The sequence below is a fragment of the Calidris pugnax genome, unplaced genomic scaffold (genome assembly GCF_001431845.1).
Source record: "Calidris pugnax isolate Ruff unplaced genomic scaffold, ASM143184v1 scaffold39, whole genome shotgun sequence".
In the NCBI taxonomy this organism is placed as follows: domain Eukaryota; kingdom Metazoa; phylum Chordata; class Aves; order Charadriiformes; family Scolopacidae; genus Calidris; species Calidris pugnax.
In genome coordinates, this window is record NW_015090828.1 from 9,957,459 (window position 1) to 9,981,185 (window position 23,727).

At 46.3% G+C, this 23,727-nt stretch overlaps 1 protein-coding gene across 4 annotated transcripts in view; it reads right to left on the minus strand.

The window, feature by feature from the left end:
- Positions 1-23,727, minus strand: part of MICU1 (mitochondrial calcium uptake 1) — a 125,129-nt gene that overhangs the window by 24,724 nt on the left and 76,678 nt on the right. For all 4 annotated transcript variants that reach the window (XM_014940505.1, XM_014940501.1, XM_014940503.1 and 1 more), the window contains one exon: positions 17,600-17,797. In XM_014940505.1, coding sequence (XP_014795991.1) covers positions 17,600-17,797 — 198 coding nt within the window. The remainder of the gene's footprint in view (positions 1-17,599; positions 17,798-23,727) is intronic.

Genomic DNA, 23,727 nt, shown 5'->3' on the forward strand with positions numbered 1-23,727 from the left:
CCACAGAAGGGATGAGCGGGGGATGCCGCTTAAAGATGATGCAGAGAATGAAAAATTTTGATGAGAGAATTCTATTTTTTTCTGATATGTTAGAAACTGCGTTTATTAATAAAGAAACTTGGCTTCATGTGATTTGTGAGTGGAAAAACCTTGAATTCAGCTTTAAAAAAAGAAACCAGCTACCCCTGACACCCCCTTTTGCACCTCCCTGCCTGGGAGCAGAGGTACCACATCTGTGCTCTCCTGCCTGCTTGAGTGTCTTCTGGCCAAGAGAACCTCCGTTTGAAAATGAAGGAGGGCACAAAGCCCAGAACAATTTTTCTTTTAGTACTTAATACACAGTCTCTGAACAGTGTTAAGCGTTAAAATCCCCCAGGTATTTGAAGAGGCAGGAAAAATAGTGTCCTTTCCCAGGTAATCACGACCCTTTGCCTTCGTGTGTGGGATGTTACTCTACAGATTATTTTTCCAGTCGCTCGGGGGAAGAAAAACAACCCCCACAAGGATGGGATGGAGGGCAGAGCATGCTGAGATTTATTATAAGCAAGTCCTCTGACAGCCTTGTTCCCTTTCGTATGTCTTAAAGAAGGAAAAGCACCACCTTTCAGCTGGAATTGCAGGTCCAGCCAGCGCAGGACAGAGCAGCTCCCATGTGTGACACCCACCATGGGGAAACTGGGGAAGGAACAGGGGTCCTACTACCCCCTCTGAACTGCAGCCCCGAAAATCTACGCACCCTACACAGATGGCTGGTGAGTCCACCACCTTCAGAGCAGCTTCCACCTGCAGCCACTTGGTGCCAGCAGTGGATTCTGCATCGGCACACGGGCAAGGAGACAGTAAATAATGAAATATAACCCTCCAGTGTTCTGCCCGCAAGCCAGGACGCCCGCGATGCTGAAGAATTAAGCCTAAAATATAATAGGCAGTATTTTGAAATTCATTAAAAGCCAGGAAGGTAATCAAAAGCGTTTATGGGAGAGTAAAAAGGCAGAATAAATGGGGGCACAGCACGTCACTCCCCCACTGCCAGCCTGACCCAGCTGCACCAGCCCAGTCCAGTCAGTCCATATAGAACATTAGGGTACTTTCTACAAGCATTTAAAAGACTGCCCATAATATTAAACATGAGTTGAATACTCCCACCCCCCAAAAAAACCACCCCAGCAGACAGGCTGAACATCTTCACGTTCCTCTACAAGCTGAAATGTGGGTAATCTTCCCTCCAGCTTAGCTTTCTGTCTGAATAAATAACCTTACTCTCTTTTTCTTCAACACATGGAAGAAAGGCTTCATCACACGAGGGGAGCAGAAGGCAAATAAACGGACAATTTTCTCTGCTTCCACATCCCCTTCATTGCATAACTTTCTGGAAAGGCAATACAAGGATCCACCATAAACCAACAGACCCATAATCCCTCCGTTTCCAAACTTCACTATTTTTTTCCCCCATTAACTCAATCCACCTTCTCCTGTGGGAAATCAAATGCTAGCTTCTGAGAAGCATCCAGCCCAAACCAATTCAGAGACACCACCATGAGAAACATCTTTATAAAAAAACACCAAAACAACAAAAAAACCCCAAACAACAAAAAACAACTCAGGCTGGAACTTCTTAAACACAGACTTTGGCTTCCTTTCATCACTCCTTCTGCCACCACCAGCTGCAAGGCTCATTTGCTGGGAAATAAAACAACTCTGATGGCTATGGAGCCATCTGGCAAGGGCAGGAGGACCTCCTCTGGGTCCTCCTTAATCACGGAGATAGAGCGTCGCAAATGCTGCCACAGACTTGGACCATCCACCTCCTAAATACAGAGTTTTCCCATCTGAGAAACAACAGGGAAACCAGGGAATGTCATTTAAACTGAAGGTTTGGGGTGCAATAACCAAGAGAGCAACACCAGCTCTGCAACTGCCCAGGGAGGGATGTCAGACCACCAAAACCTTCAGGGAGGGCTTAGCATCACCGTACAACCACAACTGGATGTAAAGACCTCACGCGTGAAAAGTGAGATTTCTTCTTCTTCCTAACCTGGCATGGCACGTTTGGTCTGTACACTCATCAGTGGCTGATCTTGTTTTGCTTGCTTTGTTTGCTGAAGATGACTATGAAAATAACCATAGAATTGTCCAGTTGGAAGGGACCTTTCAGATCATCTAGTCCAACCATAACCTCACTCTGATAAAAAGCATCACTAAACCATGTCTCTGAGCACTATGGCAACCCGACTTTTCAATCCCTCCAGGGATGGGGCCTCAACCCCTTCCCTGGGCAGCCCAGTCCAAGGCTTCAGAACCCTTTCTGTGTCAACATGTTTCCTACTCTCCAATCTGAACCTCCCCTGGGGCAACTTGAGGCCATTTCCTCTTGTCCCATTGCCTGGGACTTGGGAGAAGAGACCGACCCCCCCTGGCTCCCCCCTCCTTTCAGGGAGTTGGAGAGAGCCAGAAGGTCTCCCCTCAGCCTCCTTTTCTCCAGGCTCAACACCCCCAGCTCCCTCAGCCTCTCCTCAGGAGACTTGTGCTCCAGACCCCTCACCAGCTCCGTTGCCCTTCTCTGCACCCGCTCCAGCCCCTCAAGGTCTTTTTTTGTGGTGAGGGGCCCAAAACTGGACACAGCCCTTGAGGTGAGGCCTCCCCAGTGCCCAGCACAGGGGGACCATCACCTCCCGAGTCCTCCTCCCCACGCTGTTCCTGACACAGGCCAGGATGCTGGTGGCCTTCTTGGCCACCTGGGCACACTGCTGGCTCCTGTTCAGCCCACAGGCCACCAACACCCCCAGGTCCTTTTCTGCCAGGCAGCTCCAGCCACTCTGCCCCCAGCCTGGAGCGCTGCAGGGGCCCCGTTGCTGGGACCCAAGGGCAGGACCCCTTTAATTAGGTTGCATCATTGAAGAGATCACAAAGTTGCTGTGGGGGGTGGCTGGCCCACCTGAGCACATCTCCACTAAAGCTGGAATAAGGAGGGATGGAGAGCAAAGATGGAGGACCAGGATGCTGGTGGCCTTCTTGCCCACCACACGCTTCCAGTGGCTGCGCTCAGCCTAAGTTCAAATGGTGTTTAAGACAAACCAAAATCAGGAAGAGCCTAGACGCCCATCAATGCACGAGGCAAACACCCAGCTGTAACACGACACAGCACGACAGAGATGCAGCTGTGGTGTTCCTAAAGCAGCGACAAAAGACAAAGCAGCAGCACCTTCCATGCTGTTTGTCCATTACACCTCTGCAGTGCAATCCTTCCAGCAGCCCCGGGTGACAGGATGGGGAAAATCAGCTTGGTCAGTGCTTTGGGAGTTGAAGCTGTACTCCCTGGACTTATCAGATGATCTCCAGATGATCAGAGGGCTGGAGCACCTCTGCTGTGAGGACAGGCTGAGAGAGTTGGGGTTGTTCACCCTGGAGAAGAGAAGGCTCCAGGGAGACCTTAGAGCCCCTTCCAGTCCCTAAAGGGGCTACAGGAGAGATGGGGAGGGACTCTTGATCAGGGAGTGGAGTGATAGAATGAAGGGCAATGGTTTTAAACTGCAAGAGGGGAGATTTAGATGAGATCTCAGGAAGAAATTCTTTGCTGTGAGGGTGGTGAGAGCCTGGCCCAGGTTGCCCAGAGAAGCTGTGGCTGCCCCATCCCTGGAGGGGTTCAAGGCCAGGCTGGATGGGGCTTGGAGCAACCTGGGCTGGTGGGAGGTGTCCCTGCCTGGGGCAGGGAGTGGCACTGAAAACTGGATGCTCTTTTATTTTTTGAAAATAATCCTAAGTTCTGTAAATTTGATGTAGGTATTCTTGAGCTTCAAACTAACTGCAACCAGGCATCCCAACGATATAACTTCTATGCTCTTAGCAAAATGCCTGGCTCTATTTTAACAGCTTCTTAAATTCCTAGGAAAGCTTCTCCTATAAACCAATCAAACAAACCATGCATTCCCTAAAATCTCAAAGCAAGCTTGAAAAATAAACATGTGTGCGCCCCTTCTGATTTCCAATTGAGACAGCAGAAGAAATAAATCCACAAGGACTTTTGGATGGAGAGAAAAGTGTCAAGGAATGATTTCTGGGCTTATTTACGCTGGCTAAACAAACAGCACTCGCAGAAATATTGCTAATACTAATTCTGTCAGGTTTAGGGGTACTTGAAAAAGGTGACCTGTTCCGAGAGTCACAGGGTGTGTAACGAGGAATCCAAAGGATTCTGGAAAACAATGATTTGTAGGGTAATATTCAGATTCACAATATATGACCCTTTAAAGTGGTACATGCTCAAAGCTTTATTTGACAGGCTGTAATACATTATTTATCTGCAAACTACTGCAGTACTGGCTCTGTTTACTGTTCTGGAGAAGCAAGCTGCCAGGATCTCTTGTCAAGTTGCATATACAACTCTGACACAGGCAGAAAAAGAAAAAAAGAGGGGGGGAACCCTGTATATCTTCCTAAACCCCAGCAATTCCTCTGTCTGAAAAAAAATTTAATATATTTGGGAGTCAGTTGTAGTGTTTTGCACAGGCACCAAATTATTGCCAAAAAAAAAAAAAGAAAATGAGGGAGAAATTTATGAATGCTTTTTATACTTGGAGAGATCAAAGGTTTCAAAATATTATTTTTTTTTAAATTATGCTGAAAAGTTCCAGTACACATGGATCTAAACCACTGGGTTTTGTAAGGTGAAAGGCAGCCTGCAGCAGACAGAGCCTAGAGTACTGCACTGGCAGGACCCAAAGAGCCACTGGATGGGGTCCACAAAGCCCAAATATATTACTTGATAAAAACCAGTCGAGGAAACAGCTCTAAGGATTCCCTGAGCTACCACCAGTGGGAGAAAAGCAATGGGGAGGGAGGTGGAGGAGGAAATACTCAACTCAGCCTGAACCATGATGCACAGGCTGTTCTGGGCAGCACCCAGTAATGCTGGGCAGCACGAATCCAGGCTGCTCAAGGAATTTGGTCCAGAGCTGCATAACCTGGTCAGAGAAGCACATCACCACCACCACGACCACCTCTGATGCCCGGAGGGGGCTGAGAAGCTGCCTCCCTGCAGCAGGTCCTGCTCCGTGTGCTGAGCCGAGCTGGCAGGCAGCCCGCTGCTGGTGGTGGTGGTCCCTGCTCCACCAGGGACAGGCAGAGAGCACGGCCAAGCCTTCAGGTTTGGAAACGACTTCTGAGCCTCGTAAAACTAGCCAGAGCATCCAAATTATTTAATTGCCCATTCACTGCCTCCCCTACCTGATTCCCCTGGACTCAAGCGTGGGTTGTGCAGCTGGATCAGGTCAGGAAAAAACACTCCCGGTGCTACCAGCAGCAGTTTGCCTCTCTTTTTTATCTTAAAAAAAATAATATATCATACGAAAGGAAGGGGATGAGAAAAATCCAATCTTCCAAAGGCTTTCCCTGTCTGCACTTTTCACTCTGTTCTCCGAGAGCAACTTCAGTGAATATGTAGCAGCCAGGTTAAAAAATGTACATCTGTCAGCAGCAGTGCAGGTGTCTGACAGATGCTTTTGAGGTTTCATTGACCTTGGCATGGCACTGCTGCCTGCAAGGGGAAGAAAAAATTAATTCCAATCACCAGCCACTTGTTACGCTTTAATGAGCGATTAAAAAGGGTTATGTAAAGATGACTGCACCTGAAATTCCTCCTCATGGATCAAAATAACTTCTTGCCAGCTCTGAAAAGATGTGCATTTTGAAATTTCAGGCGGTAGAAAAATGAAAGAAGGAAACGTAAAGGCCAGGGATCAGTAATACTAAGGGGAAGAGACACGTCTGATAAATTATAGGGAAGCACCAGCCAGAGTGTTGGGATGGAGAGGGGGAAGAGACAGGCAGCTGCCTCCTGCTGCTGCTCTCCAGACCTGGCTCCACTACTGCCATTCCTGCCCTGGACAATGCTCCTGGCACCTTGGTGTGAGGAACAGAGCAGCTTTTCCATTCTACACACTCCCTGAATGAGAAAAGAGCAGAGTTGAGAAGCAGTACAAGCTCCCAGCTCCCCCCACAGGGATACCCACGGGATGGCAGAGCCACAAGCACCAGAGCCAAACTGTTACTCTGAAAAAACACAAATAAAAATCTCCATGGAACTGATATACACAGTTTTATGAAGAAATATAGCTCTCTTGCTGCCTGTTGGAGTTTACACTGTTTCTGCTTGATACTGGCACACAACTTGCCAAGAAAAATAAGTTTGCAGCAGTTTTGATTCAGCGTAACAGGGAAAAGGAAGTGCCTGTGTCCTGCTCCCATGTCCTTAATTTCACTGAATTTCACTCAATTTCACTGAATTTTTAGAGTTGGAAGGGACCATAGAGATCTTCTAGTCCAACTCCCCTGCTGAAGCAGGATTGCCCAGAGCTTGTCAGAGCATGTTACTCAGGAGCATCCAGGTGGGTCTTGAAAATCTCCAAAGAAGGGGACTCCACACCCTCCCTGGGCAGCCTGTTCCAGGGCTCTGCCACCCTCACTGGGAAGAAGTTTCTCCTCATATTTGAGTGGAACCTCTTATGTTCCAACTTGTGCCCGTTGCCCCTCGTCCTCTCACTGGGAACCACTGAAAAGAGTCTGGCTCCCTCCTCCTTCAACCCTCCCTTGAGATACTTGTCAGCATTAATAAGGTCTCCCCTCAGCCTTCTCTTCTCCAGGCTAAAGAGTCCCAGCTCTCTCAGTCTTTCTTCATCAGGGAGATGCTCCAATCCTTGAATCATCTTTGTTGCCCTTCGCTGGACTCTTTCCAGCAGTTCCCTGTCCCTCTTGAACTGGGGAGCCCAGAACTGGACGCAGGATTCCAGTTGTGGCCTCCCCAGTGCAGAGTAGAGGGGGAGAATGACTTCCCTTGACCTGCTGGTCACACTCTTCCCTCTGCAGCCCAGGATCCCATTGGCCTTCCTGGCCACAAGAGCACACTGCTTGCTCATTGTCATTTTACTGTCCACCAGGACCCCTAGATCTTTCTCTTCAGAAGTTGCCTCCAGCAGGTCCAGTTACTGCCTCTGCTGGTCTCTGTAGGGACAGTGATTCTAATGCACCAACAGAAGCCAAGTCAGGAGCTGAAGCACAGACAGCAACACGTGGAGGTGCAGAACAGCTCTGTCTTTGGAACCTGAAAGGGGAAAAAGAGCAAGAGGACTGAAGGGTTTGTTCCTTTAGCAGAAGGACGAGGCAGAAGCCAGATAACTTGCTGTGAGAATTGCTCATCACAAACTTCCCAACCAGCTATTTTAGCACACTGTTAGCATGCAGGACTCCACTGGTATTTATTCTGGGTCGTGCTTAAGAAGCTGGCTGACATTCTCAAGGAAGCACAGCGAGCCCGCTGGGTGATAAATGTTTTGGGTTTCTTTTTCTGTGATTAATAAAACACATTGCCCACATTCCCATTGTCACTGAAGGTCCACAGGAAGACAGAAAATGCGTAGCCCTAAACATCTACTTTGATTTTTGTCAGCTAACCAGGACACTGCAAGTGCCACAGGAACAAAACAAAGCTGCAGAAAACTTCTGAAACAGTTCTTGCCTTTCCCACCTTGCACTAGCACGAGACCCAGCACCAGCATGAAATCCCATGTGTGTGCTGAGCTTGCCAGGCATGAGCTAGTGTTAGCCCAAAGCCTTCCTCTTGATGGGGCTTACAGGCCCAGGTACATCACTCAGCTAACACAGTCCTACGGCTGCAGTCCCAACACAGAATCATAGAATTGTCCAGGTTGGAAGGGACCTTTCAGATCATCTAGTCCAACCATCAACCTCACTCTGATAAAACCCATCACTAAACCATGTCTCTAAGCACTAGGTCAACCCGGCTTTTCAATCCCTCCAGGGATGGGGCCTCAACCCCTTCCCTGGGCAGCCCAGTCCAAGGACTCAGAACCCTTTCCCTGTCAACATTTTCCCTACTCTCCAACCTGAACCTCCCCTGGTGCAACTTGAGGCCATTTCCTCTTGTCCCATGGCCTGTTCCTTGGGAGAAGAGACCGACCCCCCCTGGCTACACCCTCCTTTCAGGGAGTTGGAGAGAGCCAGAAGGTCTCCCCTCAGCCTCCTTTTCTCCAGGCTCAACACCCCCAGCTCCCTCAGCCCCCCCTCATAAGACTGATAAACACGTTCATGCAGACATCCCCAGCCTCTTACCCATCAACTGTTGGAACTACCCAGCTCTTGGTTAACTCAGTTGTGCACACACAAACAAAACATCTACACTATCTAGCTTAGCCCTTCTACTTTACGGACTCAGCAATGCAAATCTCCACACACACTCTCAAGGCAATGTAATTAACCAAAATATCACCCGTGGGATTTAATTTACAGGGGTCCTACCAAAGGCACTTGTGCCTGCGTGAGCGCAGGGCTCAGCGTGCTGCACTGCGGGAGCTCGGGACTGGATTTACACACACTTCATAAACCAAAGGAGCTTGTTGTTACAGAGCAAAACCCTCTAACTGCTACTAACGATGCAATAAATAGAAATTCCAACAAAACCCTTAAATGGCTTCCCCTGCAGAGCTGCTCCATCAACCTTATTCAATGCACCCAGCTCCAATACAAGCAAAGCAGCAGCACGTACCAAACTGTGTGTTTTCTCACCCGGCATCGTGATGGTGGCATCCATCAGTCCATGAAGCCCCCATCCCTAATGAGGAGATGGCAAAGCTTCTCCTGTGGGTTCCAGCAATGTCCCAGCCATACTCACAAGCAGCTCCAGCACCTCAACACACTTGTGTTGTCACACCCATGGCATGCTTCTGGATCACTGACTACCTCGGTCTGCTGACCACAGGACATTCTCAGCTTGATGCTGGGTACCTGCTCAGTGTCACTGCCTTTAACCCCCCCGTGTCAGTGACAGACATAGCACTGCAGCTGCTCACTTGTCACTGCTGGTGGAGCAGACCCAAGTTACAGCTAAGACACAATTTAAGAAGTGGCTGCCTGAGTGCTTTTTACTTGATTTCAATCCAAAGGGTATGTTGAAGATGACCACACGGCCAGACATGGTCTTCCTGCTGAGTATGGAGCTGACTGAAGCAGAGCCCCAGGGCCAGCACACCCATCACTCCTTGAAGCACACCAGTCAGCACCTCCAGGATGTCTCACCAAGCCTTTCAAAGCTGACCTGCAGATGCTCAATGAGTTCTTATGGTCATGAGCCCCCCTAAACTACCCAACAGTTGATACCTGACTCTTCCTCCACATTTCAGAGTGGAAGGAAGGGTTTGATTTCTCTGGCACAGCTGATTTCAAAGCTGATTTGCAAGCTGTGCTGGGTAGAAATCAGTTAGGAACAGCGTTCACAGCATCTTCTGACAGAAGTACAAAGCACAGCTTTCGGCAGGTCACCCATGATGGTGAACCACCCACCAGCACTCTCCCTTCTTAAAGAAAAAAGGGGCTGAAATCCAACCTGTCTTGTATTTAAACTAAACTTTCTCTGGTGCACATTTAAGCCTTTCATTACTTGCTCTGTCATTACTCATTAATGAAAATTACTTGTCTCAATTTCCTTTATGGTGGATCCTCATGTTTACTGAGACAGTTATATCTCCCTTCTGCTTTTCCTTTAAGCTGCACATGCCATGGCCTTGTAACTTTTTTCCTAGTATTTTTTTTTCCATACTAACATCCCACACGGAATTATTACCAAATTTTTGGCCAACACTGGACAAAAACCAAATGCCATTTTTCCCCCCCAAACCCTAACTGAGGCAGTATGGTCAACCTGGAAGCTTCACATGACCCTTTCCACACACCAGGACAGAAGCAGGCTGCCAGAAGCTTTGAGTGCCATTAAAAACATGATGAGCTGTGCAAACCATTTCAACTGCCTGCTTAGAAATTGCCAGTTTACATATGTATACACTGGGCTGTGACTCCTTAACTACAGAGTTCCCCGACATTAAACTATTCATGGTGGTCAGATGATTCCATTTTTAACAGGAGAAGTCACAAAATACTGTCATCAACAACACCTTCATGGCTATTCATCACATTTCTGTCCCCTAAAGCTTCTAACACATTAAACGCAGAAGAGGGAGTGTCTAGATCTGTGGGAATGAGCCTCATAACTCCTCTTTCCTTGGCACTAAACCCATCACAGCTTTGTCCATCCCTGACTCTAGTAAGGACTTCTGGGGGAAAAAAACCTCAATGTCAAGATCCTCTTCCCTCACAACACCTTCACAGCTATCCATCACAAAGCCATGGTCATCAGCTTAATTTCTGTCCCCTAAAGCTTCTAACACATTAAACGCAGAAGAGGGAGTGTCTAGATCTGTGGGAATGAGCCTCATAACTCCTCTTTCCTTGGCACTAAACCCATCACAGCTTTGTCCATCCCTGACTCTAGTAAGGACTTCTGAGGGAAAAAGACCTCAATGTCAAGATCCTCTTCCCTTCCAGAGCTGCTGTTTAAAGGTTAGTGGCCATCAACCTACCTTGAAGCTAGAGTCAGGGGGTAATGACAGTGGGACAGACACAGTGTGTGTGCTCTCAGACTCGGGTAGAGACAGGTATGATCTCCAAGACATCTCATCTGCTGAGCCCTTCATTCCCAATCTGCCTCTGCAAGCTGGGATTGACCAAGAGAAGGAGCTTCAGGCTGAACTTCATATGTAATACGAAGATCTCAGGAAGAAATTTTTTACTATGAGGGTGGTGAGACACTGGCCGAGGTTGCCCAGAGAAGCTGTGGCTGCCCCATCCCTGGAGGGGTTCAAGGCCAGGCTGGATGTGGCCTTGAGCAACCTGCTCTAGTAGGAGGTGTCCCTGCCCAGGGCAGGGGGGTTGGAACTAGATGATCTTTGAGGTCCCTTCCAACCCAAACCATTCTATGATTCTATGAATACCACAAAGGGACAACTGGGTAGCAGAGGATCACCACAGGAGATCTCCCTGCAGAAAACACATCTGATCCTCTACCAAGGTCTCCCGTGTCTCTTGGATTCACAGCATCCACCCCACAGCTGCGCCGGCAGCGCACATTTGGTCTGTTGTCTTAGCAGAGCAGAAGCTCCTAGGCAACGCACCAGAACACAGACGTAGAAGTCAAGCTGCTCTAAGTTTTTCTTTGGTTGCCTAAAAAGCTGCTGCTTTTTAATTGTATTTTCAGCTTATTAATATTCCCCTCCCTGCTCTAATTCTCAAAGGGACAACTGGGTAGCAGAGGATCACCACAGGAGATCTCCCTGCAGAAAACACATCTGATCCTCTACCAAGGTCTCCCGTGTCTCTTGGATTCACAGCATCCACCCCACAGCTGCGCCGGCAGCGCACATTTGGTCTGTTGTCTTAGCAGAGCAGAAGCTCCTAGGCAACGCACCAGAACACAGACGTAGAAGTCAAGCTGCTCTAAGTTTTTCTTTGGTTGCCTAAAAAGCTGCTGCTTTTTAATTGTATTTTCAGCTTATTAATATTCCCCTCCCTGCTCTAATTCTGTGCTTTACCCATTCCCTCTCACAGCAGCCATTGTTTGCCCTTCACCACCCCCAGAGCTTGCAGTGTCTCCCACCCACTGCTCATGACCCAGCTACAGCATCTGTGCTCCCCAGGGCCCTCAAGCCATGGGGTGCACCTTAACCAGCCTGGTGCTGAATCCCCAAACTCACCTTCCCCTTGAATTGCTCAACCTCTGGGACAAACAGAGCACCCGGGAGGTGCACTTTAGCCTTTCTGTATTTCATGACCAGCCCATCCTCTCTTCCTTCTCTATGGCACACTGCCATACAACCAGGTCAGGAAATCACAAACACAGAACCCAAGCAAGTTTTGTTTCTGCCATTAATTGGCCCATTAAAGAGACAACTTCACAGGAGCTGGTTTGGCTTTTCATATGTCAGGACCATTTGAAAGAGAAAGCAAGCAGGGGACTAAAGGAGGAGACCTAGATATGGAGGATATAGATCTAGATATAGAACTGACAGAGCCATGCAAGTATACAAAATGCATTGCAGGATGCAGAAGGAGGAATTAATGAAGAAAAAAAAAAAAAAGAAGATAAAAGATTCCATCCTACATCATTGTTCCCCCATTGGCCTGGCCAGCAGTGAAGCTGATGGTGAGCAGATCAGCAGGTAAGGACAACATTGTGAAACAGAACAGCTAACCATGACAGAGACTGCCATTAGGGTGACTTAAAATAAAAAAAAGACTTGTGTAAGTTTGATAGCAAATTGATCTCCAAGAAGTCTGAGTTTGGAGCCTTTCCTTACAAAGCTTAGCCACTCTGACACTGCCAGACTTCATTTTTCAGGCCAGCCGAAACAATTTAAAGTTACTCTCTTTGTTCACCTAAATCACTGCAGTAGATACAGAACTCACTACTGCAAACTTTGTTACCTACGTTAACAAACTCTTTTCCTTCACCTAAATCACTGCAGTAGATGCAGAACTCATTACTGCAAACTTTGTTACCTACGTTAACAAATCACTGAAAGTCTGTATCAGTCTGCAAGCCAGTATAAAAACAAGGCAGAACCCAAAAAAACCTTGGGTAACCAGTGCTTTGTGCCTCTGTCAGAAGATGCCGCAAACACAGTAGCTTTTAATATTTAGTACAAGATGACTCAGATACCAACAACCCCAGCCACAGGACTCAGAACAGAAAGGCACTTATTATATTGACTCAAGTTATTGCCCTGAAACCAGATTGTGAAGCATTAGAAAGGCTTCCTGAAACCACAATATTTGTTAAGACAAGGTTGAAATCCAAAAAATCTAGGAGTTTTTAACAAGATATGTGCAGATGGAAGAACATCCATCATCCCTTCTTCATAAAAACCAAACCAAGCAGGAACCGTTACCGGCATTGGTCATGACAACAGGAGTTTCCAGGGTAAAGAAGTGACTCTCACATCACCTGTCACAGAACAGACACATAAAATAAGTGATTTTTCAGATGGCAGCAGTGACGTGGTACCTTTGCCATATTCTCACAGAATCCCATTTTCCTTCTCTTTGCTCCAGTGCTTGGGAGAGCTTTTGCTGGGGAGAGACCACTACTGGGGTGCCCTTGATCCTTGGGTAAACAAAAATCCCTTTAAGTATAATAATGGTTGCCTGGATGATCTTAAAGGTCCCTTCCAACCTAAACAATTCTATGATTCTATGATAATGATACACATCTGCATGAGGATGACACTTCAACCTACCTGGCAAGCTCCTCCATGGGAAGCTGCATCCCACCACCTCCAAGAGCAGACCCTGGTTCACACCAGACTGAGAGGTGGGGTTGCTCCAAGCCCTGAAGCACAACCTTGATGTTCCAGCCCTGGCATCTCCCACTGGGAAAAGAGCCCCACTCCTACAGGGAGCAGGGCTGGATTAGTAACCAGCTTCACCAATTCAACTGAGAACAAACACCCTCCCTTGAGCAACCATCAGGGAAACGATGTGCTATAGAAATCTGAGCAATTTGGGAAAAAAAAAAAATAATAAAATTATAACTAAGGTCTTGCGCCATGCGTATCCCACTGCTAGCAGAAAGAGGCCTGAGGAAATAAAAGGCAACTAAGTATGCAGATTAAATCCCCTCTATTAGCAGGTTTGAGGCTGCTCAGGGCTGACACAGATGTGGGGAACAAAGGGCTAACGCATCTTTTTTACATGCACTTACAGAATCACAGAAAAATTTAGAGTAGAAGAGACACACAGGCTGGCTGGGATTTCTCTTGGTCCACCAAGGACACAGGGCTATCTAGGACAGACACTAACAAGCAGAAACAGCCTAAACAATGATGTCAAGTCCCATCCATCTCCCTAACTTGCAGAGTACTTAAAAAAAAAAAATTAAACATAAAAATAAATCCACCGCTCGAGTCCAATTCTGCCTGCCCTAATAGGACACATTAGAGCTGCAGAGCCCGTCCAGGCTAACTTGTCACCATTTGTCATGCCAAGAGACAAGCAGAAAGGCAGTCTTTCCATAGACACTGATGCAAGGCAGCATGAATGCAGTAAGAAAATGGCAAGGGCTTTTGCCAGGAGCTTGCCCCATTCAGTGGGCTTGTTCCTGGGGCTCAGCCTTAACTAACCCGGGCCACCACTACATTCTGAAAGGAGCCAAACCACAAAAAGTTGGAATAAGGCCTTAAAAGCTTCTCCTCTCCCTCTGGCTGTGGTTCCTTTCCTCATACTTGCCTTTCTGCAACTGAGCCAATTGCTGAGTTTCCATAAAACGATGGAAAACGTACTTTCATCAAAAAAAAAATAAGCAGAAGGGAAGGCAAATACACCAGGTCACAGCAGCTTAAACACGCTGTCAGCACTTCAGTCATAAGGAATATTGAAATGTTCAGTGTTTGCTCTGATCTAATCCCTCTGAGAAAGTTTCTGTTCAATCTTAACAAGAAACATTCATTAATATTTTTGCATGAAAAAAATGAACTAAAATCAGTAAGAGGAAAGTGGGTTCAGATGGTCAGAAACTACTGTTCCACCTTCAGTCAGCAGAAGAAACCAGCTCTCCAGTGTATTAACTGCAGAAATACCTGGATCCTGAGCCACAGGGAAAACAGCTCTAAAAAAGCTCTTACTTAAAGTAGATTTCTTTTGCAAGAGAGAAAGCAAGTGTCCCAGTCTGAGAACAGAGTCACTCGGGGGCTGCACCAGCCCCTGGAGATATTCTTCAGACCTGCTCCAAGTGCATTTCCCCAAAGCCTTTTCTGGTGTTCAGACACCAAATATGAAAAAAACCTCTTTCAAATTAACATTCCAGCTTCAGACCATGTACTAATTTTGCTAAGCCAGCAAAGGACGAGTAGATGAAGGTACCAGTGAGAGGACAAGGGGCAATGGGCACAAGTTGGAACATAAAGGGTTCCACTTGAATATGAGGAAGAACTTTTTCACAGTGAGGGTGACAGAGCCCTGGCAGAGGCTGCCCAGGGAGGGTGTGGAGTCCCCTTCTCTGGAGATTTTCAAGCCCCACCTGGATGCTCCTGAGTAACATGCTCTGACAAGCTCTGGGTGGTCCTGCTTCAGCAGGGGAGTTGGACTAGATGATCTCTATGGTCCCTTCCAACTCTAAAAATTCAGGGAAATTCAGTGAAATTCAGTACAAGAGTTCAGCTGAGCCCTGAGGCCCTGGCAGATCTGCCACCAGCTCTTTTCTGCTCCTTCTTGTCCACTGGCAATGGTAGTCATGCTAAGAGAAGGACCCAGAGATGATCTCCATGGGCAGTCAAGCACGAGGCTAATGAAGGACTACTGTGCTCACAGGCTCCTCACCCAACTAGACATATGAAACAAGGGAAGTCATTAAGTATCATCTACATGAGTTACCTGATGCTCTGCAGCACAGTATTTCCTAGCACCGGTTCTCAGACTCTCCTGACTTGCATGGGTCAAGACTTGAAGGATGTCTCTTCTCTGCATTACCACATTTTTAAAGTGGCTGAGTTCATTAGAGCACTCCCTGGAAAAGGAGCCATGCAAACCCACTAGACACTCGTAGGAAAAGCTGCTTAACTGTGAACAAACAGATCAAACGCGAAGCAAGGAGAGGAGGTGAGAGATCATGTCAAAAGACATAAAAGCAGAAGAGGGGAGAGGCCACGTTGCATAATGCTGAAGACAGAAATAGGTCTCTATTCCCTAAATCTATGAGAACTATGAACAGAAAAATCACGTACTTTAGTATCATGAACTCAGGAAAATATTAAGTCTGGCAGAACAGAACTGTTACCTTCGCATAGGTCAATTTTTCAGTTCAAACAAGTATCAAAAATGCAAAGCACAGCACGGTACAGTGCTCAAGGGTGCTGTCAGCAACTCAGTAACGATGCATTTATGAAATTCATTAACTTACCAAAACATAAATATCTTGCACTGTCCCCAATTAATAAATAACTTGTTAGAAAGGCAACTAACATTCACCAGAAAGACGTACAATTGACTGAATTCACTAAAAACTCAATTAACACTAAACTGTTGCAGGAGGAAAAGAAGAACAAGTACCGTGGAACTGAAAATAAAGCTCTATTGCTTCATAATGAGCTAAGTGGGGACCTGTGGAGGGGGCACAGGACTCCAGCAGAGGGTCAGAAATAACACTCCTCATTGTGCCTCCTCATTGCCTGTCCCTGGAGCAAATGTGGCAGGGGGAAACTGGAGCAGAATGGCCAACGAGGACAGAATAATCTATTTCTCTTCCCTTCATGTTTCAGCTTATCTTTCTTAGTCTTAAGAAGTATTGCGTTTGTTTTCAATTTGTAGAGGCATTGAGGAAACTATTTCTCTTCCCTTCATGTTTCAGCTTTTCTTAAGAAGTATTGCATTTGTTTTCAATTTGTAGAGGCATTGAGGAATCCACACTTTCCAGTCCAAGAATATTTTCTTCCACCAACCTATTCCCCCTGCAAATGCTGAGCCACACCATTCGCTTTAATGACCAGTTACATGAAGTTAGTGAACTGGACAATTACCTTCATAAAAAAAAAAAACAACTAGTCCTTGAGACAGTTTCTTACTTAGGTTCGTAAAACTCCCAATAAAAGAGGGAATAAATTCAGGTTAAATCCGCAATGACTGACTTAATAGGAACTTAATAAAATGCTGGCTGTTAGCTGGATCACACAACCTGAGCACACACACACTTGTACATCAGACTGAAATGATAGTGAACTCCAAATACCACTGTCTTAAGAGGTTATAGTGGTGCAGGGATCTTCTTGTGCACAAATCCCCATTTCTGATACAAATAAAAGCCTGGCTTTGCTCAAGCCTGGTCAAACCTTTGAGCCTACTGCAGAGAAGGGCACCGTTTCTAACAAGAGTCAGCTCTGCTTGGGAGCTGAGACACAGACCAAGGAGTTCCTGTTGCTGTTCTTGTACTTGATTTAAAAACAAAAAAAAAACACCAACAAAATTTTGAAGCTTGGTGCTTAAATTCAAGCTGTGTGACAAGGAGCAGGAGACTGGGAGCTGCTGATTACTCATGGCAATGCAAAGGAAAAAGGGAGATCTTCAATTCAACTGAAAGGCAAAAACTTTAGAAGAGATGGACAACATTTCTTACAAAACACACTAATCCAGGAGAAAATAGGGAAAGTCAAATAACAGGGGCCACCTATTTAGCAGGATTCAACAAGGCTTGAGCATTTACGTAGCAGAAATATTCAAAATAATGAAGCTAAGAAGAAGGAGGGGACAAAAGAAGAGAGGAGTTCTGGGAAGATTATAAACCCTGGTCCTTCAGGGCACAGCTCACTCATTAGGACTGCGACAAACCTTCCTCAGTAAGGCAGCATCAGCCCACTCACAACCTCTGCTGTGCTTTTTCTAAAGCATCTCATAATCATCTCCATCAGCAGTGCCAAGGCGATGGCAAGGCAAGCACCACATGGAGGGACATGCACCTGGGATGCTTGCCAGCTGCTGCTGCAACTCCACAAAGAGCAGCTACCAACAAAAGCTGGAGATGTTCCTGGGGAGCACCACAGGCAGCGAAAAGCTCATCAGAACTTCAACAACAGGTTTGATCCACGAGTGCTAGGAGCCACAGCTGTAGTAACCCCCTCTCAACCCTTCCCAAAAACTCTTCCTGACAGAAACCACATCATGCAGCACAGTCCACGCTGCGCTGCCCTCCCCTGAGTGTAAAAATAACCCAAACCTCGAGCTTCAGAATATCGTGCTGCAGTTTGCGCTGGAAGTCGAGGAAGTGGGAGATGGTCAGCTTTCCCTTCAGATCTGCCCCAAAGAAGTAGGTTGTCAGTGCAGAGTTGAAGCCAGTTTTCAGGGTGTTCCCCGTTGTAGAGCGGTCTCTGTGGCGCATGCCCATGCTGGTTTGGGAGCGAATGATGCTCTGGACCTAAAAATAAGAGGGAAGATGTTAGCATCAAAAACACCACTGGGATTTATACTAGTATCAGTACAAAGTACTCCAGGCTCAGGTAAGTCATTCTCTATTTGCCTTAAGTAATTCTTAAAAGACAAGACAATTCAAAAAATTTGGCTTTTTTTGAGTCCTCCTTAAAGACAGAAAAGTATAAAATGCCTAAAATGAGTCTTAAGACACAGTTCACCCAGTTTTCAGATGAGCCTTTCAGCGCTGATCCTGCGCCTGGTCAGCAGAGAGCAGCTTGTTCCCAGTGAAGATGCAGGAGGAGAAAAAGCAGAGGCAACCACGGGGAAGAAAAAAAAAAAGCCTACACACATTTTGGAGCTTCCACTCCCCCTTTACCACATTTCACACCAATCCCAGTTAGCTCACAGCGCTTTTCCTTTCCCCTTGTGCACAAAACCAGGGGATTTCTACCCAAGTACACCCTTCATAGAATCATAGAATTGCCCAGGCCGGAAGGGACCTCCAAAGGCCATCTAGTCCCACCTCCCCACAGTCAGCAGGGACACCCCCAACTAGACCAGGTTGCCCAGGCCTTGTCGAGCCTCACCTTGAATATCTCCAGGGAAGGGGCCTCAACCACCTCCCTGGGCAACCTGTTCCAGTGCTCCACCACCCTCACAGTGAAGAACCCTCTCCTCATCTCCAGTCTAAATCTGTTCCCCTCCAGCTTGAAGCCATTGCCCCTCATCCTGTCACTGCAGGCCTTTCTAAACAGGCTCTCCCCAGCCTTCCTGTAGGCCCCTTCAGGTACTGGAAGGCTGCTATTAGGTCTCCCCGGAGCCTCCTCTTCTCCAGGCTGAACAACCCCAGCTCCCTCAGCCTGTCCTCGTAGCAGAGGTGCTCCATCCCCCTGATCATCCTTGTGGCCCTCCTCTGGACCCTCTCCATCAGGTCCATGTCCTTCTTATATTGAGGGCTCCAGACCTGCACACAATACTCCAGGTGAGGTCTCACCAGAGCAGAGTAAAGTGGCAGAATCACCTCTCTCGACCTTGCTGCCTGCTGCTTTCTGCTCCTCCATCCCTGGGGCTGTGGCACATGGCCACCTCTTCCTCCTCTCCCTGAGCTCTCAGCAGTGCCCTGTACCTTCTCGAAGGCACCGCTCAACTGGAGTGGGTACTATGAGACAGGGCAAGGACGTGCAGGACAACCTCCCTACCCTCTACAACATGGTAAATGGGCAAACTTGAAGGATACGACAGCCTGAAAAATCCAGCAGTTTGTTATTTCAAGGGTCCTGTGCTAATTTAGGAGAGCAGCCAAACCAAACGCACATTTGTCTCCTCTCTCCATCCCCAAATATCCCATTACCTCGTTCCTCATCTGAATGATTATTGCTGGGATATGAGAAGCCAGACTTATTCTCTGTATAAATTGATCTCTTCCAATAAGGCAGCAGAAGGATTCACATTAAGGATGAACGGGAGAAATGAGGGGAAAAAAACAGCCACCCAACATGCTGCCCAGCCCTCACCCTTGATGGCACAGGCTTCCTCAAGCTCCAGCAACCACTGCTCTGCCTTCAGCCTCTTCCTCCCGCCAAAAAAAAAGTTGGAAGGGAGGAAGAAAAACAGCTGGCAAGAGCTGCAGCTGTCAAAAGGAGGCCAGAACCTCATTATCATGGAAAACGGCGTGTTCAACTTTTTTCCTAACAAGAGAGCGAGCGCTGGAACAACCCCAAAGGGGATGCTCCGGAGGAGAACGCTGCCCATGGCTGGCTGGGCTCATCTCCCTTGAAACACGGCCTCAGAACCACAGCCTACTGGCTATTCTTCCACTACAAAGAAAACCAGGTCAGGTAAGAGGAAAAAAAAAAAGAAAAAATAAAAATTTGGGGTTTGTTTGATGCCAGGAAGGATTTTTGCACTGTAAATAGCAAGCCCTTATTTTGCTTTGTGCTCCACTTCCACTGCAAGCTCCGCATGCACATTTTGGAGACAAATATTTATAAACTGTCTGAAGCGATGCAGTTTATGACCAGCTTGGAAAACTGCCCCTGTTTCTGCAGAAGCCAGTGTTTATCACACTGCAGGCTGTTCCATACCCCATCTTTCCCCGGCTGTTATTTATAAAGGCATCCTACACCCCTCTTCTCTCCCCAGCTACAACAAGCATCAGACAGTTTGAAAATCCATCTGGAGCCAAAATTATTCGTCTGGTCCCTATTTTGGGGGAATCCTTCCATTACCCAGAAAGGCAGACAAAACCACTGCAAGGAGTTGTCCTCCAGTCCAACCAGTGCTGTTGTCCCCCACGAGAGATGCTCCCCTAGCTTTTGTACATATTTCAGCCTAAATCTTTGTGAGCTGTTTCATCTTTTGAACCAGACAAGAGGGAAAAGAAAAAAAAAGAAAAAAATCAATGAAAATAGTTAATGGTTTGAACAGAAATCACGAGTAACACCACTTGAGAGTTTACTACCTTTCATCTGAGTTTTTAATTAAAACCAGAAGAGTAAACTAACAATTTACACGCTGAAGGATGAAAAACTGAAGATGATACTGATGAAGGCACCAAACTATTTAGCGCTGTGCGCTAACCACATGCATCAACTGGAATAAAATATCTGAGGCTCTTCAGCGAGGCCTGAAGAAATTCAATATTCTCTTATTGGGTAGTTAAAGCCTCCAACTTACATATTAGCTAAATCATGACAAATCATTTTCTTCCTTGATGAATATTCTTATTCTTGCCAGACATTAACGTGAAAACTGCTGCTGGTTCTCTCCAAAGATGACGTGTGAAAAAAGGAGTAAGAAATTCATTCCCACATGCTCCCAGCCAGCAGGGACTCACAGCTTCTGTGATGACTCTTCTTTCCCTTCTTTTATTCTTCCCATTCTCCCCAAAACACTGTTGCTCTTTTAAGCTGATGCCACCTCTAGTAACACATCCCCCTGGAAGGGTCAGTTCCAGCTGCCCCTGACAGATAAGATGTTTTTGGGACAGATCTGCAAACCCTGCCATCATTCCTGCTCTTACTGAGGCATTTCCATAAGGAGTGAAAAACAGTATTTATCCTATAAATTATGGTGTGTGCTACATTATGTACGTGTATAATATTATATATGTGCCTCCTGCTGAAGCTACACCTTTGCTTCAATTCTGTTTGCAAATCAGTTAATAGTGGTATCTGCAAAGACACTGTCAGCTTCTTCTCACTTTTCAAAACAGCTCCTCTGTCTCCAAAGCTCTGGAAGATCAGCCTTCACCAAAACACTCTAATGCTAACCAGGAATTTTATTCCATTATACAAAAAGGCAGTGACGCACGTAACAAGCTTAACAAAAAAATGTGCCTCTTCCTAAGGATTTTTATAAGACTTAATGAATGTATAACTTCCCTTTGCCTACCAGATGATTTGAAGTAATTTAATTCAATTTTGTACTTTCCTCTTTATAGCACTTCTGAAAGATCCATCCTCAAGAAACATTCTTTCTTTCTTTACATGTCTAACAAGAAAGCCAAAGACAAAACCTGCATAAGTACCTTCTTTACCAAGGACAGGCTTCTGCTTTGTTTGTAACAATATGGACACTAAAATGTTGTTTCATTCCTACTAACGTCCTTACTGGCTGAGAAAATAGTTGGTCACTGAGCTGATAGTGATAAGGATGGGATAACAAGATGTAGTTAATCACTTCCAGGTTCTCTCATCTGTCAAAGTATGTACTCCTATACAGAATCAGAGAATGGTTTGGGTTGGAAGCGACCTTCAAGATCATCCAGTTCCACCCCCCTGCCCTGGGCAGGGACACCTCCCACCAGACCAGGTTGCTCCAAGCCCCATCCAGCCTGGCCTTGAACCCCTCCAGGGATGGGGCAGCCACAGCTTCTCTGGGCAACCTGGGCCAAGCTCTCACCACCCTCACAGCAAAGAATTCCTTCCTAATATCTAATCTAAATCTCTCCTCTTTCAGTTTAAAACCATTACCCCTCATCCTATCACTCCACTCCCTGATAAAGTCTGTCTCTCCTGTGGCCAGGGCTTTCAGGTCTCCCTGGAGCCTTTTCTTCTCCAGGCTGAACAACCCCAGCTCTCTCAGCCTGTCCTCACAGCAGAGGTGCTCCAACCCCCTGATCACCTTCATGGCCTCCTCTGGACCCTTTTCTAAGAGGTCCATGTCCTTCCTATGTTGAGGACTCCAAAGCTGGACACAGTACTCTATCAATTAGGACAGAGCTGTGGCTACTAACATCCTTATCATCCTCAAGGAGCTGGCAAACTTACAGTAAACTTTTACTGCCCTGAGATGACTGAATACCTTAAAAGGTATTGAAGGAAGGGTATCCCTACCCAAATGACCACCAAGGAGCTCACTTCTGCGCAGATGTGTTTTGCAGATGCTGCAAAATTTAATGTGCACGTGCAAAAAGGCTGTTGGGTCATCCTGGGAATGTGTCAGCCCAAGTGGAGTTACGGATTACGTAGGCAGAAAGATGAGAATCTTCAGTGTATAAATAATGGGTAAATATCCCCAGTAAAGTGTGCTATATTTGTGAATTTCCACCTAGCACTCAACGTCCAATAAAGCCATATTGCCTCTCTAAACTACTTTTGGTTTCAAGAGCTTTTGTTTCAGGTAACACCTTGGCATCACTGCATTTTTAGTAGGCAGTTAACCATTCTCCACTTTTCTTAAATTTATTTATCACCGGAATTGATTGCACTTTAGAACACCAGTAACTACTGCAAAACACCTTTTGAATTGTTAAATATTATCCGATAGCTGCAGTGGAGAGAGCTATACCCATGCACAATGCGAACAGAAGGAAGAACGGTATTTCTTACTTGCAAAAATAGGAAACTTGGCATTTTTCGTAGATAAATCAGTAGTTTGCAAAGAGGCAGTGCCAAACAGCACAATAACCTGGATACAGCTGCATACTGAGATTTGCACTTGAAGAAAAATTAAGAAGCTTTACATTAGAAGCTATCATGTGAAGAGATATCATTTTGGAGATAAACATATTCCCATTCTCCTCATAGTCCAAAGTTTGCATCTAAAAACGTATCATTAACCAGATGTATTACACAGCTCTGGAGCAAACTCATAATAATGACATCATAGACACAGGTAATAAATTAAGGAGGATGACAGCAGAAGATTAAAAGGGGGAGGATTAATTTAATGGAGCTGCTTTGCCACTAGCTCTTCCCAATTACAGCAAGTGCCCCAAGCATGACCTCTTATGGACTCTTCTGAAGTGAACTAGTCATTCAACCAACCAATGAATAAGAATTTTTAACTGGATTATTCAGGGCTGCTTTGTTCTCACATATCAGTACCCAGCTTTTCACCTTCCCCAACTACGGATGTCCTCCAGCATAAAAAAAATAAACCCTGCAAGGGCAGGTTATTTTTTTAAACCAGAGAGACTCATTTCCTTTGCCCAGAAGTAGCAGCTTCCACTTGCCCGTTCAATGCATAGCCCTGAGGGACAGGGGGTCACAAAAGTGCCAGGGGCCACATGAATATTAGGTGTGTATCTCCTCTTCCTTGCTCTTTGATAACAGAGGTGGCGAGTCCCCATCCAACTACCAGTTCCCCTCTTTGCAAACACATTTACATTCATGAATAGCCACACATGGAGCTTTGCACCTTCAGGATGTTTGAGTTCCCAAAGCCTTAAGGGTGTTTTCTATGTAGGGAAGATTTCCACACACTTCTGCCTGGGGATGTCAGATGTTTTTCCCCCACTGACAGCTCCAGTCTTCAATCTGTTCTCACTCTAACACAACCCCAAACAATAGCTTATAGGAGGACCTCACCAGTCTCAGCTATGCAGGCTCATTAAAAGCTCATTAAAAAGCCTCCATCAAACTCCCTGTTGATAAAACATTGAAAGAGATAGGGGAAAGAAACTAATGAAAATACACTCTCAATAAACAC